Source organism: Lissotriton helveticus, chromosome 7 (genome assembly GCF_964261635.1).
Source record: "Lissotriton helveticus chromosome 7, aLisHel1.1, whole genome shotgun sequence".
Classification (NCBI taxonomy): domain Eukaryota; kingdom Metazoa; phylum Chordata; class Amphibia; order Caudata; family Salamandridae; genus Lissotriton; species Lissotriton helveticus.
The window spans coordinates 378,232,563-378,249,802 of NC_136068.1; the positions used below are offsets into that span (position 1 = coordinate 378,232,563).

The following is a 17,240-nucleotide window of genomic DNA, read 5'->3' on the forward strand; positions in this document are numbered from 1 at the left end:
CAAATTAAAAAAATGTCATCTATAAAATGTTTCCATATAGATACATTTTCGAAAAACTGAGCCATCTCATTGTAAATGTTGCGTAGTTCCCACTCGCCCATGAAAGCATTGGCCACACTTGGGGCACAAGAAGCCCCCATTGATGTGCCCTTGATTTGTTTATATAAGGATCCATTATATTCAAAGAAGTTGTTCATCAAAATCACCTCTAGACACTGCAGAGTGACGATATCTGGTCGATTATCTGGGAATCTCTGCAAAAGAGCTGACACCGCAAGCAATGCCCGACACTGAGGGATGTTAGTGTACAACGCCTCAATGTAGAGCGTCACCAGGATGTCTGTTGTTGGATTGAATGGGATCCCTTCTATTTTATTGATAATATCGCCAGTGTCGCGGATATAAGAGGCGTATTTGTGTGTTAGGGGGCATAAAAATGCATCCACATATTTGGATAGAGGCTCAGTGCTTGATCCAATGGTTGATATTATGGGTCGCATGGGGGGTCAATTTCTGATTTATAAGTCTTGGGTAGACCATAAAGAGCAGATGTAACTGGACAGGCCTTGTTGAGGAAAACATATTCATCATCACAGATGTACCCATCCGTGAGATCAGATAGAGTCATTTCGCGGATCTGTATATTCAGTCTTTCAAGCTCTCTACGTTGTGCTGGTCTGTAATGGTCAGTTACTGCCAGCATTGCAGACATCTTTTGATGGTAAGTACTTTTATCAAAGATGGCGATACCGCCACCTTTATCGCAAGGCTTGATAATTAGAGTAAGGTCCATTTTCATTCTCTCTAGAGATGCATGTTCTAGTTTGGATAGGTTGAATTGAGGTTTATGAGGATTATTAGTAATACGGGCGATATCCCGTAGTACACTTTGTTAAAAAATACGAACCTCAGGGCCCACCATATCCAAAGTAGGTGTGAATGTAGATGGAGGTTTGCATCTAGAAAGATTATTTTCGTCCTCAACAGTAGGTCGGTTCGAGAAGAATCTATTGAGTCTAACCTTCCTAAAAAAGGCGAACAAGTCCTCATGTAGTTTGAATTTGTTGAGACTAACACTGGGGACAAATGATAGGCCCTTGCTCAACATTTTCGTGTCCTCAGATTTAAGGGTAATAGATGACTAGTTATAAATGGGTAAATTCATATCAACAGTAGTCTCAGATCTGCTCAATGCATTACCTACCACCCATACTGTTGGTTGCGGGTCCTGACATATTGCTGAGGAGGTTGAGGGCTCATTTGCTGTTGAGCTCCTTGGTCCTGCCATCGTACATTCCTTCCCCGGTATTGGCCCCGAGGTAAAAAACCCCGCCCATGAAATGGTCGTTGGGTGGATCTACCTCTAAAAGGTCTGGGGTTATATTGGTCACTGCCTGGATCCTGATAATTATCACCTTCCAAACCAGATGAACCTGAATCTGAAAAGTTGGTATATCTCCTACGTGGATAACCATTAAAATTAGTATTGTAATTGCCCTGTCCTCCGTCTTGATAATAGATCGGGTTAAGGTATGGGTAGATCTTTCCTTTGTAAACCATCTCACATCTTTGCTTAATTTTTCAGTTTTTTTATTTGTAAGGTAGATGTCAAAATCCTTCATTTCCGATTGGATTTTTCCAAGACTGCTTCTGGCCTCCTCCACAGCCGAAGAGGCATTAAGTTTTGCTTCTAGATCACTAATCTCCTGCATAAGGGTAGATGCTATTTCCTTAGCTGTTTCAGTAATGAGCATCATCCAGTCCCTGGAGCAGCGGTTAGAAATCAAGGACCATCGCTCCAGGAACTTTCTGATCTCAACAAATAATGCAGGAGCATTGCGTACTCTCAATCCTGTGGGAATGACACCTTCCTTCAGGTACTCAAACATATAAAATGCATGAGACTCAATCCGTTATTGTTTTTTTTTGCATATTAAGCAGATTCTGCTTAATATGCGTAAAGAAGAGCCTTTCTTTCAGCACCACAGAGATAGGGTGGTCCTTTGCACCAACCCAAAATGTATTCTAAAGGTGGTCTCTCATTTCTACCTTGATCAACCAAGTTGTCTATGTTGTTTCCTCAACTAGACTCAGTTGCGCAAGGGGCTCTCCATACATGAGATGTTAGGAGAGCCCTTATGTACTAAATTAACAAAACTAAAGACTTTCGCAAAACCAAACAGCTCTTTGTTGCTTTTTCGCTCCCTCTTGAAAGAAAGCCCATATCCAAATCAGACGTTGTCAGGTGGATAGTTAAACACATTCAGACATGTTATGTTAAAGCCAAAAGGATTTTACATACACCCCCTAGAGCACACTCTACTCATGAGATAGGGGCTTATATGGCTTTCCTGGGCTATATTCCTCTAGCTTATATATGAAAAGCAGCTGCATGATCTACACTTTCACTAAACATTATTGTGTGGATGTTCCAGCATGCCAACAAGCTATTAACTGCAACACCCATAGGTTAGCCACTGCTTTGGAGGACACTGCTGTACAGTCTATGCAAAGCTTGTGTATCTCAGCCACACATGCTTCGAATGGATTATGTTACTTACCCTGTAAGAATCTGTTTTTGGCATGTGGTGCTGTGGATTCTCATGTACCCATCCTCCGCCCCAGACACTTGTGACCAAGGCATATCCTTTACCTTTTCATATGCATTGACATCTCTTTACTTAGACTTACTTTACGCTCTATTCTCACCCACCTGTGGGAAAACAATCTAACAATGGAGTCAATGCTCATGTGGGTTATCACCATGAGGAGGACCCACTCTACCTCATAACTCGAAAGACTTCTTAAAGGAAAAACAACTTGCACACATCCGGACTCCACACTAGATGGCAGGAGTATGTAAAGCATGTGTATCTACTGCACTGCATGCAAAGAACAGATGCTTACAGGGTAAGTAACCTACTCCTTTCTTTCCTCTATTTTCTTGCAAGTCTGGGAAAAGTCACTCAAAAGCACCAATGACAGTGAAAGTGGTAATTGGTGGATCTGAATATGCAACATGGTCAAGTGTTTCCCAAACTGATAGGACTGGCTTACATTCTCAGTTGAAAGCCAGACCTATTGCATTTGGCAGTGCTTGTTTAAAAAAAGTGAATGCTATTGGCTCTGTTAGACCACATCAAATGGAACATAACCTTCCTTTTTTAATGTATTGGTTTATTGTAAGTATTTGACATATCCCTGACCTAGAGCCAAGGAGCAGCAGAGGCTTTTCACAGGGCATGTTTTGCTCCAGACATGAGGCGCTGTATGATGAGGAGCATGGTGGGTGGGTGAGGGAAGCTTAATTAAATATGGATTATAGAAACAAGGATTGGATCTGGAAGGTCCTAGTAAGAAGGTTCTGGCACAGTAAAGACACCACACTGTGCAGTTGTTCGGTTTTTATTATATATTTGCTATTTTTTTATGCACAGGAAGATTGAGAGATTTTTGTAGAATCGCACACTATTTGGTTAAGAGCAGAAGGTGGGATTAGAAACCAGGTATCTATGTTCAAAGATCATCCCTTTATTTTCTCCTTGCTTGCATGGTCTAATGGTTTTAAGATTATTTTTCTTTTAAGATGACCACTTACTAGCCCATCTTTGTTTTTACAATTGACTTACAGATCGTGAGCCAACTAAGGCCAATCGATCCTCAGAGGTGTTTTGAGGAACCCTTCAGTTCACCCAGGATCACTTGGTGCATATTCATTTGTCTTTTATTTCTGAGCCTGGGGTCGGTAGGAAAATGGTGGATGCTTTGGTATGTGTATAACATGTGGGCTGATTTTGTGAAAGTCACATCTGCCGTGCTTACAGACCAAATATATTTATGGGAAGATATGTCAGTCAGTCAGTCAAACCACTTTATTTGATTAATTGAAATCATACAAAGTATAAAACGTACATCACAAATCACAATTATTTACATCAGGTAGACACCATATTTTAAAAAGTCAGAAATATCATATATATTATAAAATTCCCCAGGGTCTCAAGATTATTAATAACAGACATAAGTCTAATTTACTACAACTCAAAGATAATTCATACCATATTAACATTAGGAAATCTTTTTTTCCTCAACCGAATAGCAGCAACAAGAAAACTAGCAATGTTAAAAATAGACCATACATCATCTAGCATTTGGAGATATACTCAAACTTGTTGGAAACCCTTTCCTCTCAAGAGAGGAACCAGAAACCGCCTCCGGATGGAATCGTAAAAACCACAAAACATGATAAAATGCAGTGTATCTTGTGGAGAACAATTATCACATTGGCACACACCTATCTCCTCGGGTTTACGCCAGCCAGGAAGTATGAATTAAATTAAAACGAAACCTCGTCAACAACCAGCGGTGATAGGGTTTGGACACAATTCTTAAATAAGGCTCAATCAAAGGGGAGGAATTTAATAAATAGTGAGCCCTAACCAAAGGTTTTTGTAACTCGAATTCCTCCCATTCCATCATTTGTATGTTCAAAAATTGTGATCTCACCCATTTTGCATCTTCTTTTGCAATCCCTTCTGGGTTGTTATAGATCTCAATCTGCCCCAGTTTGTTGAACATGTGCTTAATGTATGACAGCCATGGAATTCTCATAGCCTCATCCAGGGCAATACAATCCCTTAGGATTTGGTGATTCAATGTTATCTCGGGATTGAGACAAGTTTTAATCCAACACACCAGGAGGGCCAATCTCAGCTGGTCGGTCACATAACCCAGACCTAATTCCTGGTGAATGGAAAAAGTTGGGGTTGATTGGGGTACCGACAAGAGGGTGTGTAAAACGTATTTTCTACCAACTGTACCCCTCGTAAATATTTATAGCCCCAAATGGCAGCGCCATATGTAGCGATTGCCAGACATTTGGATCTATAAATAGCAAGTATTGCATCAAAGGGCCGAGCTCTTAACCGCTGTGAGAACCCCAATAAGGCTGATGTTGATCTAGCCACAGCGTTTTTCTTTACTCTAAATTGGGGAGCCCAAGAACTTCTGTCATCAAATAAAACCCCCAGGTATGTGAAGGAAATCACTTTAGATACCACAACCCCATTACAAAAGAAAGTTTTGACTTTCCTATTTTGACAACCAGCTGTCATAACGTGAGATTTAGACATATTTACTACCAAATCCAAGGATTTCATATGGGCTCCAAATGTATCTAATAATCTCTGAAGGCCTATAGCCATGCGAGAAAGAAGCACAGCATCGTCCACATATAGGAGAACGGGAATAATCCTGTCCCCTACACGTGGCGTATCAGGGCTAGCCTTAACCAAGGTTTTTTCTAAGGCATTTATATAAAGTGTAAAACGTAAGGGTGCCATTATGCTCCCCTGCCAGACACCTCTCCCGACTTAAAATAACTCGTACATTTACCATCCTGGGTAACTCTAACCGCTGCTATAAGGTCCCTATTTAATTCAGCTAAAAAATTAACCAAACATGGGTCAATTCCTAAGTCTAATAAAATGGACCACAGTTTAGATCTATTGACCAGATCAAACCCTGAGGTAAGGTCCATAAAGGCCATGTGCTAAGTGGCTTTCTTTGATACAGTATATTTGTTTACCAATAAATATAAGTTGAGGCACTGATCCATGGTACTACGACCCTGCCTAAAACCATATTGAAGATTAGATAGAATCCCCTTCTCATTAACCCAGTCAGAAAGTTTTGCCAAGATCACTTTACCTAAAATTTTAACAACGGAGTCGATTAATGATATTGGTCTATAGCACCGTGGGTCCCTTCTCTGACCCTTTTTAAAAATTGGGAAAATAATCCACCTAAACCCCTGCTGTACTGAAGCATTAAATACATTTACTAGGATCTTGGCCCAAAATTTGGGTTCACCTTTATACATATCTGCGGGGACAGAATCGGGGCCCGGTGCCTTATTACTCGATGTCTCTACTATGGCCTTTTCTATCTCCTCCTCGTTAAAACCAGCATAGGAAAATCACCATATATGTCTACAACTGCAGAAGGGCCCTGCTCCTCACTGGATCCATACATTTTCTCAAAATGGAAGATATGTATTTTTATAGGGTATTGAGATCAGTAGTGGGCAGACCTTGGAGGTAGGAGGTGCTCTGATCTGTAGGATCTTGTGCAACAATGTACAGCCAGAGAAGGTTGCGAGTCCCGCGCGATAAGTAGATCTGAAAGAAACAGGTTAGTGTTAATTTCCTTACCTTAGAATATCCCCAGGCGTCAGACAGGATCTGGAAAGTTTTCGTCATCAGTACCCCTGCGCGTCGGTAGGCGTCGTCTGCGGCTCCGCGTCCGTCGTCGGCGTCGTGATCGCCGGGATGACGTTGTCGGAGTACTTAGACGCTGCCCTCGCGTGCTGACATCAGTTCTTCCTTTTTCCGCGCCAGCAAGCGCAGATCCGGGAAGAGCAGTACTTCTAGTCATTGTTTGACTAACTTTTTTGATCTGTTTTGGATCTCTTTTCGAGTCGACTTCGACTCCTGGTGCCGTAGGGATGCCTGGCTTCAAGCCGTGCGACACCTGTCACCGCCTGATGACGGTGACCGACCCCCACCGTCGGTGTCTCTACTGCCTCGGGCCGACCACGACAACAAGTCGGCTCCGCGCCGCTCAATGTCCCGGTCGAGGAGGAAGTCGAGGGACTGGTTGCAGAGCCTCAGGCGTCGCCGAGCCATCACCACTCGTCGGGCTCCAAGTCCTCCGGTAAGTCGAGACACTATAAAAAGAAGTCGAAGAGGCGACATCGCTCTTCCGACTCCCCTCGCCACTCGCACGACGCGGCTGAGGGTTCGAGCGACACCTTTGGAGCCGCGGGCGTAGCATCCGGCCTCATACCATTCAGTCCCTGGGCTGCATGCGACGCCGGAGGAGGTACGTGATTTTGTCGTGGCCATGAGGACTCACTTCCCTCTGCCGAGGCCTGTCGGCGCCCCTTTGGGCCCCGCGGGCCCGACTGGGGTCCCTAGCGGGCCGGCAGCTTCGGCCCCGGCGCCGTCAGGTGCTTCGGTGCTGTCGTCGACTTCGGGCCGGACGCCGCAGGGCCCCGAGGGATCCAGGCCTGGATCCCGGTCGACGCCAGTTGACCTCATGACTCCTCCGCTGGCGCCATCCCCGATGGTGTCGCTCCCGGCGCCGTCTTCGGACGACGCCGTCCCCAGTTTCAGCGTCGGTCCGGGTCCGGCGTCGGAACGGCGCCGTTTTCGGCGTCGATGGGTGAGGCCTCACCTACGACCCGGTTCCGTCTTTCCTGCCTGTTTATAAGGACACGGATGAGAGGGGGGACTGGGAGGGGTCTGAGGACCCTGTGGCGCAACAGTGCCAGTTGAGCAAGGACTGGGCAGATGAGCTGGGGAGGCCAGTGGTCTGGATACATCGCCTGACACTGGATTCATCTCTCCTCCCTCCGTGGCTACGGAGGAGGGTGCTCCCTATGGTGTGGTGTTGCGCAGGGCGGCCAAGGCCTTGGCTCTTGAGCTGCCTGCTGCGGCCGTGAGGAATAACCTCCTCACTGAGGTGCTGCAGCCGCCAGTAAGCTCTTCAGAGCCTCTGCTGCCGTTTAATGAGGCCCTCACGGACGTTCTGATGGGCACTTGGTCCAAGCCCCCTGTGGATCGGAACGTGGCCCGACGCCACCGCCCGGCTCTGGGCAACCCCTGCTTTCTGTCCGTTCACCCCACCCCTGAGAGCCTTTTGATCCACGCCTCTACGTCCCAGACCGCGTTCCCAACCGGGAATCCAAAAGGTTTGTCCAGTTTGGAAAGAAACTGTTCTCCTCATTGAGTTTGGGTTTGCGGTCTATCAACACCGCCTGCCTTTTGGGCCGTTACACCCACTCCTTGTGGGACACGGTTGCGAACGTGCTGCCCCAGTGTCCGGGGGAGGCCCGGGCACGGCTCGCCTAAGCCCTTGCTGAGGGGCGGAATACAGCATGTTATTCGATCATGTGTGGACTCGATACCACGGACTCGCTGGGCAGGGCGATTTCCACGACGGTAGCGGTTCGCTGCCATGCCTGGCTGAGGTCTGACAATTTTTCGGGGGATGTCCAGGCCATGCTCATGGACATGCCCTTCGATGGCCATCGCCTTTTTGCCGACAAAGCAGACTGTGCGCTTGAGCGTTTCAAGGACTCCAGGGCTACGGCCAAGTCCTTGGGCCTGTCGGGCCAGCGCCAGCAGACTTTTGTTTTTCGCCCCTTTCGTGGCCATGGAAGGGGCGCCCCCAGACATCCAGTCAGCCACAGGCCGCAGAACCAACCTAAACGCAGTTGCGGACGTGGTAACCGTCATGGCGGTGCCGGGGGACAACGGCAAGGTCAGTCCACATCCACTCCTGCAGCATCTGCCTCAAAGCCTTCCTAGTCCGAGCTTTCAGGCCCATTCGACGCCAGTGGGGGGCAGGGTCCGCCATCACCTCCTCCACTAGCGTTCCATCACGACGGACAGGTGGGTGCTGCAAATCGTCCGAAGGGGCTACTCCCTCCCCTTCGAGGCAACCCCTCGAGCCATGCCACCGCAGTACCACCGCATTTCGAGGGATCACTCACAACTTCTGCAGGAGAAAGTTACGGCCCTCTTGGCCAAGGGCGCCATTGAGCGCGTTCCTGGGCCAGAAGTAGGACGTGGTTGGTACTCCCACTACTTCCTGGTACCCAAGAAGGGCAAAGGAGGCCTACGCCCTATCTTGGACCTCCGGAAGGAGAAGTTCAAGATACTGACTTTGGCTCAGGTCCTAGCTGCCCTATACCCTGGAAAATGGATGGTAGAGTTGGACTTGCAGGACGCATATTTCCACATCCCCGTCCTGCCGGCCCACCGGCGCTACCTGCGGTTAACAGTAGGCCATGAGCACTTTCAGTTTACCGTGCTCCCCTACGGCCTCACCAGTGCCCCTCAGGTGTTCACGAAAGTGATGGCGGTGGTCACAGCTCATCTGTGCAGATCAGGGGTTTCAGTCTTCCCCTATCTCGACGACTTGTTGTTGAAGGCGGGCTCGCCCGAGACAGTCGTCTCCCACCTCCAGACTGCGGCCGACCTCCTGCACTCGCTGGGGTTCTCCATCAATGTGCAGATGTCACACCTGTGCCCCTCTCAGAAGCTCCTTTTCATCGAGCGGTTCTGGACTCAGCGCAGTTTCGCGTTATCCTCCCGAACAGCAGGTTCGGGATATACAGGCTCTGATTCCGATCTTTCAGCCTTTATCCAGGGTTTCGGTCATGTTGACGCTGCATCTCCTGGGTCTGATGGCCTCCTGCATCCTACTGGTGCATCACGCCAGGTGGCGGATGCGGGCTCTGCAGTGGGACCTGAAGTTTCACTGGGCACAGAATCAGGGCAACCTGTCCGACCACGTCTTGATCTCGGAGGGCACTGCGAGTCAGTTGCAGTGGTGGCTCACGAACCACGATTGGGTCCGTGGCAGATCCCTCTGCCTACCTCAACCGGAGCACGTAGTAGTGATGGATGCGTCCCTAATGGGATGGGGGCCACATGGGAGAGGCGGTGATCAGAGGCCTCTGGTCTCCGGCGGAGCTCCAGCTCCATATCAACCTTCTGGAGCTGCGGGCGCTCTGGTTTGCACTGAAGGCATTCCTTCCCTCTCTACGGGGAAGTGTAGTGCAGGTGTTCACGGACAACACCACCACCATGTGGTACTGCAATAAACAGGGCGGGGTGGGGTCGGGGACCCTTTGTCAGGAGGCTCTGCGCCTCTGGACATGACTGGAACACCAGGGTGTCACCCTGGTGGTTCAACACCTGGCAGGCTCCCTGAACACCAGGGCGGACGAACTCAGCCGCCGGTGCATAATGGATCACGAATGGCGTCTGAACTCAGACGTGGCGCAAGGTCTCTTTCAGCAGTGGGGAGAGCCTTGGTTAGATCTATTCGCCATCGAAGAGAACGCACAACGTCAGTTCTGCGCGATGGAATTTCCAAAGCAGCACTCGCTCGGAGACGCTTTTCGTCACGAGTGGAGCTGCGGTCTTTTGTACACCTTTCCGCCTATAGCACTTCTGGCCAGAGTGCTGAAGAAGGTCAGGCGAGACTGGGCCCAAGTCATCCTTGTGGCTCCGGACTGGGCACGAAGATACTGGTATCCCGAGCTACTCAGCATGTCAGTCGATCCCCCGATTCGTCTACCTCTTCAGGAGGACCTTCTGTCGCAGCAGCAGGGGACGGTCCTCCACCCGAACCTATACAGTCTCCACCTACGCGCGTGGAGATTGAGCGGCGACAGTTGAAGCTATTTGACTTGCCTCCTGAAGTCTGTGATGTGATTCTGGCAGCCCTCCACAGAAACGGTATACGCCTGCAGGTGGAAACACATTTGTGGCATGGTGCACAGCAAAGGCTGTGGATCCACTTTCTGCCCCCCTTTCAGAGGTTCTCCTCTTACTTCTTTCTCTTGCCCAGCAGGGCTCTGCTCTGGGCACTATCAAAGGCTATCTCTCAGCCATTTCAGCCTTCTTAAGGCTTCCTGATCAGCCTTCTCTTTTCAAGTCCCCGGTTGTAAATAGATTCTTGAAAAGCATCACACACGTTTCCTCCTGTTCCTTTCGTGATGCCTCAGTGGGACTTGAACCTTGTAGTGACTTCATAACTGTCCTCTTCGTCTTCTGACTCTTAAAACTGCATTCCTGGTTGCCATCACCTCTGCCAGGAGAGTGAGTGAGCTCCAGGCTCTGTCTTCTAAGCCTCCTTTCCTCTCTGTCCATCCGGACAAGGTTGTTCTGAGGACTCGTCCTTCTTTCCTGCCCAAGATGGTTACAACCTTTCATATCGGACAGTCCATCACCTTGCCCACCTTCTTTCCGCCTCCGCATCTCTCGAAAGAGGTAGAGGGGCTCCACCGTCTGGACCCAAAACATGCGCTCTCTTTTTATCTAGACCGCACACGCTAGTTCCTGGTGGACGACCAGCTCTTTGTTGGTTACGTGGGCGCTAAGAAGGAATGGGTGGTGCACAAGTGGACCATCTCTCGGTGGGTCGTTTTGTGCATCAAGGTCTGTTACTCCTTGGCGAAAAAGGAGCCTCCTGTGGGGCTGCGCGCCCATTCCACTCGGGCCACAGCGGCAACTACTGCCCTGGGTCGGGGAGTCCCCTTGCAGGACATCTGTCAGGCAGCTACCTGGGCCTCGCTGCACACGTTCGCTAAGCACTACTGCCTGGACAGCCAAGTCCAGAGAGATGGCTTCTTTTGCCGTTCCGTTCTCCAGGACTTCCTGGTGTGATCTTGGTTCGCAGACCCACCACCGGGGTTGGTATTGCTCGGGTATCTATTCTAAGGTAAGGAATCTAACACTAACCTGTTTCTTTCAGATGCACAAGTTACTTACCTTTGGTAACGATATATCTGTAAGAAACAGTAGTTAGTGTTAGATTCCTTATCTCCCCACCCATCCTCCCCGTTCTGCTAACCAATATCTAGGGTTACGGTATCTCCCTTTGAGGGCCCTAGTTTTATGGCACCAGTGTCGGTTACTTGCATGGCTCTGCGTTCCTAGCACGGAAAGCTATGTACAGAACTGACATCAGCGCACGAGGGTGGCGTCATCCCGGCGATCACGATGACGGACGCGGAACCGCAGACGACAAACTACCGACGCGCAGGGGTACTGCTGACGAAAACTTTCCGGATCCAGTCTGACGCCTGGGGATATTCTCAGGTAAGAAATCTAACACTAACTACTGTTTCTTACAGATATATCGTTACCGAAGGTAAATAACTTGTGCACCTGAATCCTAACTGCAGCTCTCCTCCCAAACACTCAGTTGGCTTCACCACAGATCAGTCCCACTTTCTCCACTGATGTCAATGAATGTTTGTACATTATCATCTTTCATCCCACTTACCTACAAGCTTTGCCTTGTGTTTTCTGTTAGAACATTAAGAGTTGTCTCCTGGCTTCTTCTAATACATATGTGTGTAATATGCAGAATATTAGCATTTTGGGCCTGGAAAAGCTGGGTGCATTGATGTGCTGACGACTCCTCTGAAAACTGTACTCCTTGAGTGTTTTTAAGTGTTGTGGAAAGGAAACAGGGGACAACTGGGTACCATTTTCACAAATTTATTGAGATCTCTTTTTCGCAAATATCTGGAGATCTCAACTGGGGAACGCTTACCTAAGACATAGGGAAGTATAATATCTGGGCTCTACGGGTTCTGGTGTAGCAAAACACAAGCATACTTCCATAGACGCTCTTGAATCCCAACACTAATGTAACATTTTAGATGTAAGAAATGCTTAACACCGTGCTCCAGTTTGAAGTACTCCCATTTTATGGTCCTGGTTCATTGCTATCTAACCCAGTTTGACACAGGTCCCATTCAGTGGGCCCACTGAGAGCTTCTGTTTGCTAGCCAAGCCCTCAGTCTTTCGCAGAGACTGACAAGCCGGAGAACTCAGTGGAAGAATCTGTTGAATAAATAATGCAGTTCATTTGGAATTCTCCTACTTAATTGGTTTGGTTCTGTTCTTTCTTCAAAGTTCTAGTGTTTATGTATATGTCAGTATTTGTACAGCACAAATCCAGCTCGAGAGAAAAGAAGCATTGAGCAGACATTTGGCATACTGTGCACACAATTGATAGAGCTGGGTTCCTTAAATCTCAATCTCTAAATGAAGTCATCAAACAGAATCCCTTACTGGTTGTGTGGACGTTTGATTGTCGGCTTGAAGTGTGAGAGAGTAGCTAACATCAGCAATACATCGCAGTTACAGTGAAACCAATGCTGCTCCACAGAAACACGAGATAGAATGGTGTGCAAACCTTAAGGGTTTCATTAACAATTTAATTCAGATTACAAATTATATGAATCAGAAAAATTTAAGAAAGCATATCATAAGTGCGTATATATTTTAATAATCACACAGTCTGAAACTATACAGGATAAAAAAGAAAATTAAAAATATCATTATATACATTAAAAAAAATCACCCCTGCAGGTTCCATAAAGGTTCTCTATTATAAATATAGGATCAAAATTAATAAGGGACAATGGTATGAGGAAGGTGCCAGCATCATGATCCAGATTCAGGGTTCAATGGAAAGAGTCTGAGTATTCAAGCATCAAGCTTAACACTCTGCCCGGGGAAATCAGCAGTTGAGAAGAGGTTTCCTCTCAGCAAAGTCAGTATAGGGTTGGGTCTGCTAGTTTCAAGAGTGCACAATAAAAGCATGAAAGAGGATTCTAGAAAGCTTCTCTTTATCTTCCACGGAACAAACCAAATTAAAAAAAACAGTTTTCTCTGGGAGAAGGTAGACTCCATAACTTTCCCACCTTCCAGCAAAGAAGCAATCATTTGAACGACCATGGCTATAACATCAGTCTCATTTACTTGGTACAGAATGGTTTCTCCCACCTTCTCGGTCTCTGTATCTGAGGCCAAATGTTAATTAAACAGATCAGTAGTCTGCAAGTCTAATATAATGAACCTATTCTAAGCTAACAATACGCATGATAAGACACATGCAGAGAAGAGAAAAACAAGACACTTGAAAAATGTAATATGTACACTGAAGCCTGTTGTACATTAGGCCAGCGCCAAATTTAAATAGGTTGGGAATGAATACAGGTAGCTTAAGTATTTAAAGCAAATGCAAATTAAGAAAGGCATACAATTTCTTTCATGGTGAGTATATTTATTATAATCATACTAACTAAATTAGTGGCTCTTCTTAAAGTGAATATACAGCCTCTTACTACTGTTTATTCGTGAAATGCACACAGGTTAATGCAGTTAAACACACGTTGAGTATGTGTGTTGCATGTAAAAGGGGTGGGCACTAAATTATGCTGTTCTACAATCTACTCACCACAGACTTTTTTCCTTGAAGCTGATTTTGTGTGTATGCATATTTGTGAGACACCTGCATAACTGTGGTGCGCCTTACTTGATGCGCATTCTACCGTGACATCCTGTTTATAAGTGAGTAATGGCTTCTACAATATAGCTAACCATCAGAAATTCTGTGTTTGGTTTCAAATTGGGCATGGTTCAGAGCTTAATGTAGCTGCTATGCGCAGGACTCACACGGAAGTCTGTTTGAAAGATCTTCGTGTCCATTCTCCTTGCTAACAATTGTAAATCATGAACGCGCTTTCTCATTTATTTTCTTACTGTAGTTATTGATTATTTTATGATGGTTTTACAGCACTCTGTGCACTATTCTTTGGAAACTTGAGGTAGTTACTAGGGCATGTTATTGAGAAGGCAATCACACAATTTTCTGTTCAGTTTGAGAGCAGGCGGACAAGGGTCCTTCTAAAAAATTAAGTTACTGAAACATTTGTGGTTATTTTGAATGGAGCAACGGATGTAGGGTGGGCCCCAGGCTAAATAAAATAAATGGCTAGCATGTATGGAATCTTTGTTTGTAAGGCTTAGATTGAGCAGTTGTACTATGCCCCTTCTTCAAACTTTCTTCTCGTAAAGCAGAAAGAGTCCCATAGCTATTTTACGAGCAGTAAAGTAAAACAAATACACTACTGGGTGAAAGCCTCTTGGAAAAAGACTCCTGAATTAAGACCAAAGAGAAGCACTCCAGATTAGTGTACAGAAACCGTGATCACCTTACTTGGAACTCCTCTTCCCGCTTAAGGATTCTTGAAGAATCGGCTAATTGAACAACCAAAGTATTGTGTTACACCCTGCGCTATTGTTTGGCGGATTACCAAAATGCCACATTTCTTTGGGCCTTGATAATTGCTGCTACTCATCAATTACACTGGGGATATCTTAGCCTATTGCATAGAGTCAGGACACTGGTAACAATATTGACTTAAAATGAAATGTGATTTTGGGGCCGTGGCTCTTGTCAACCTCTTGTATCAAGGATGTGAACTGAAAGGCAACATCTGAACAGTGCTTTTAATATGCATTATGTGGGATGCGCCTGTTGTTTAACTGGCACTCCAAAACCAGAATTTCTGACCTCACTTTTAATGTGCTATAAATATTATGAGGTATAAGCATCGGATTTGGTGTGTTAGTTATGGCTTGCATGGCTATTGAGCAAATTATGGATTGTAGAGCCAACCATAATTTGAAAATTTCTGTGGTTATTCGGTTTTAATTTGGTACCATACCTGTAGTTTTGTAACCAAAACTAGTTTTTTTATTTATTTCATCAAACTTCTATGAAAGCATACTCTACCCTGTTGCACACCACCTAAGGCTGTGCACAGTGGGGGCTGATTGTAGGGCCTCACCGTCGGTCAGTCCCCTGCCAAATTTACTGGAGGTGACCAAGCCCCACTATACACAGCCTCTGGGCAGTCAAGCAGAGGTCAGTTTGGAGTTGCAAACCTAGACAGGTTCACTGGCTCTCCTTGGAACTCTGCAGGTCCATGGACACAGTACCATATCCTCAGACTCTACAGGAGGAGGTCCAACAATGGGCCCTTGAACTTGTGGGTGTATCAGATTTCCATATCCAATGTTACCGCTATCGGGAATGCACTTCATCATATCTTGATTTATTATATATTATTAAGCTTCTCCAGCTTTACAGGTTCGTGGATGTCCCTGCATGGACATTGCCTCTATCTTGATAAAATCATTTTGCATTAAAAATGGCAAAATTCCAAACCTCCGTTGCTTATTGGTGACCCCACGCACCCCAAACACATGTTGCTTCTGTCTACCTGAATCAAGAATTGAGTAGGAACCTTTTACAATTTTAGGATGCCAGATACTCATTTTCAGTCCACATTGCTTGATTGCACTTCCATTTTCTCATTTTTGGACCAGTTAAAAAATTCCTAGGATAACATGTTATCCAAGTGCAGAAGGTAGGGGATTTTTTCCCATTTGGACAGGTGAGCATTTATAAATGTATTGTAAATTCTTCTATTTATACATATGGAACTTGGCATCTAGTATAAAATTAAAAAAAAAGTCAAAAGACTGATGCTGAATTCAAACTCATGGAACTGACATTGGCTGCTTAACTAGATAAAGCTGCTCTACCCATTGCTTTTGTTATTGATATATTCCAACTTGTGCTTACTTGGCATGTCAAAAAATCAATGTACTATCTTTCTAAGAAAAAGGCCCGGGGAATCAGTTTAGTTTATAAAATAACCAGACATCACATATGTTGGATGGAAATATTTAATATGGTCTACCAATTTAATGTTTTACATTTGTTTACAGAAAATTAAAATTGCTGCCCTGCGTATGTACACCTGTTGTGTTGAAAGAATAGACTATGATGAGTTCTTCAACAGTAAGTTATTCTTTTTGCTGACTACTCTGCATTGTGAAATGTGTGTACTTTTCAGTCTTGAGAATTTCATTTTATCAGCTTTCTTGTGTATGATGTTATACACCATGAATTGGATTCCCAACAAGATGCACAATTTCGACTGAGAAAAGGAAATAGTAGTGCTGTTATCTATGCGTCATGTTAAGTTTTTGAAGTCTGCAAATTGTACTTACTACTGTTTAAAGTAGTGACTAAAATGGATTTGTTGAAATTTTAAAACATTGGCATTTTCTTCTAAAGGATGATTTATTTTTGCACGGAAAATGCAGCCTATCTCAAAGCCTTCATTCTACTTTTTTTCTTAAGCATGTCTTTGCACCGCATATGATGTATTTTCAGTGCATGCATTTTTCTAGCTGTCTGATTAATCATCTTTTATCATTTTCATGTCTATGTCCAGCCCCGTTTTCTCCAGACTCATAAGATGTCCTGAGCTCAATACTGAGATACTATTTTCTTAAGCAGGTCCCACCTCTTTTGCACCGCATATGATGTACTTTAAGTGCATGCAGTTTTCTAGCTGACTGCTTAATCATCTTTTATCATTTTCATGTCTATGTCCAGCCCCGTTTTCTGCAGACTCATCAGATGTCCAGAGCTCAATACTTAGATAATGTTTTGCAGCACAACCTGGGTTAAATACCATTGATAAAGCCAATAGGTCTGGATATCTTTTAGAGGAAGCCGTGTTTGGTAATGTATCCTCGTGATATCCTTTTTTGCTCAGGCAAGCTTGGAAAAGTTATAACTACCATCTCATTGAGGATAAGGGAGTAATGTGCTAAGAGGTTAGCAGCATATAAAGATGAGATGCCAAGCTAACTGACTCAAAAAATGTACCAAGATGTGCGGGGATGTGCACTACAGTGGCTGCGGTCCTACCTCTCAGGGCGACAGCAGGTGGTCACATTGGCACCCTTCTCCGCCTATAAGACGCCAATAGCCCACGGGGT

The 17,240-nt window shown here is 45.6% G+C and overlaps 1 protein-coding gene across 1 annotated transcript in view; it reads left to right on the plus strand.

Moving 5' to 3' along the window:
• The window catches only part of UQCC1 (ubiquinol-cytochrome c reductase complex assembly factor 1), a 486,967-nt gene that overhangs the window by 155,801 nt on the left and 313,926 nt on the right, over positions 1–17,240 (plus strand). Inside the window, exon 5 of the mRNA XM_078652195.1 lies at positions 16,176–16,248. Coding sequence (XP_078508321.1) covers positions 16,176–16,248 — 73 coding nt within the window. The remainder of the gene's footprint in view (positions 1–16,175; positions 16,249–17,240) is intronic.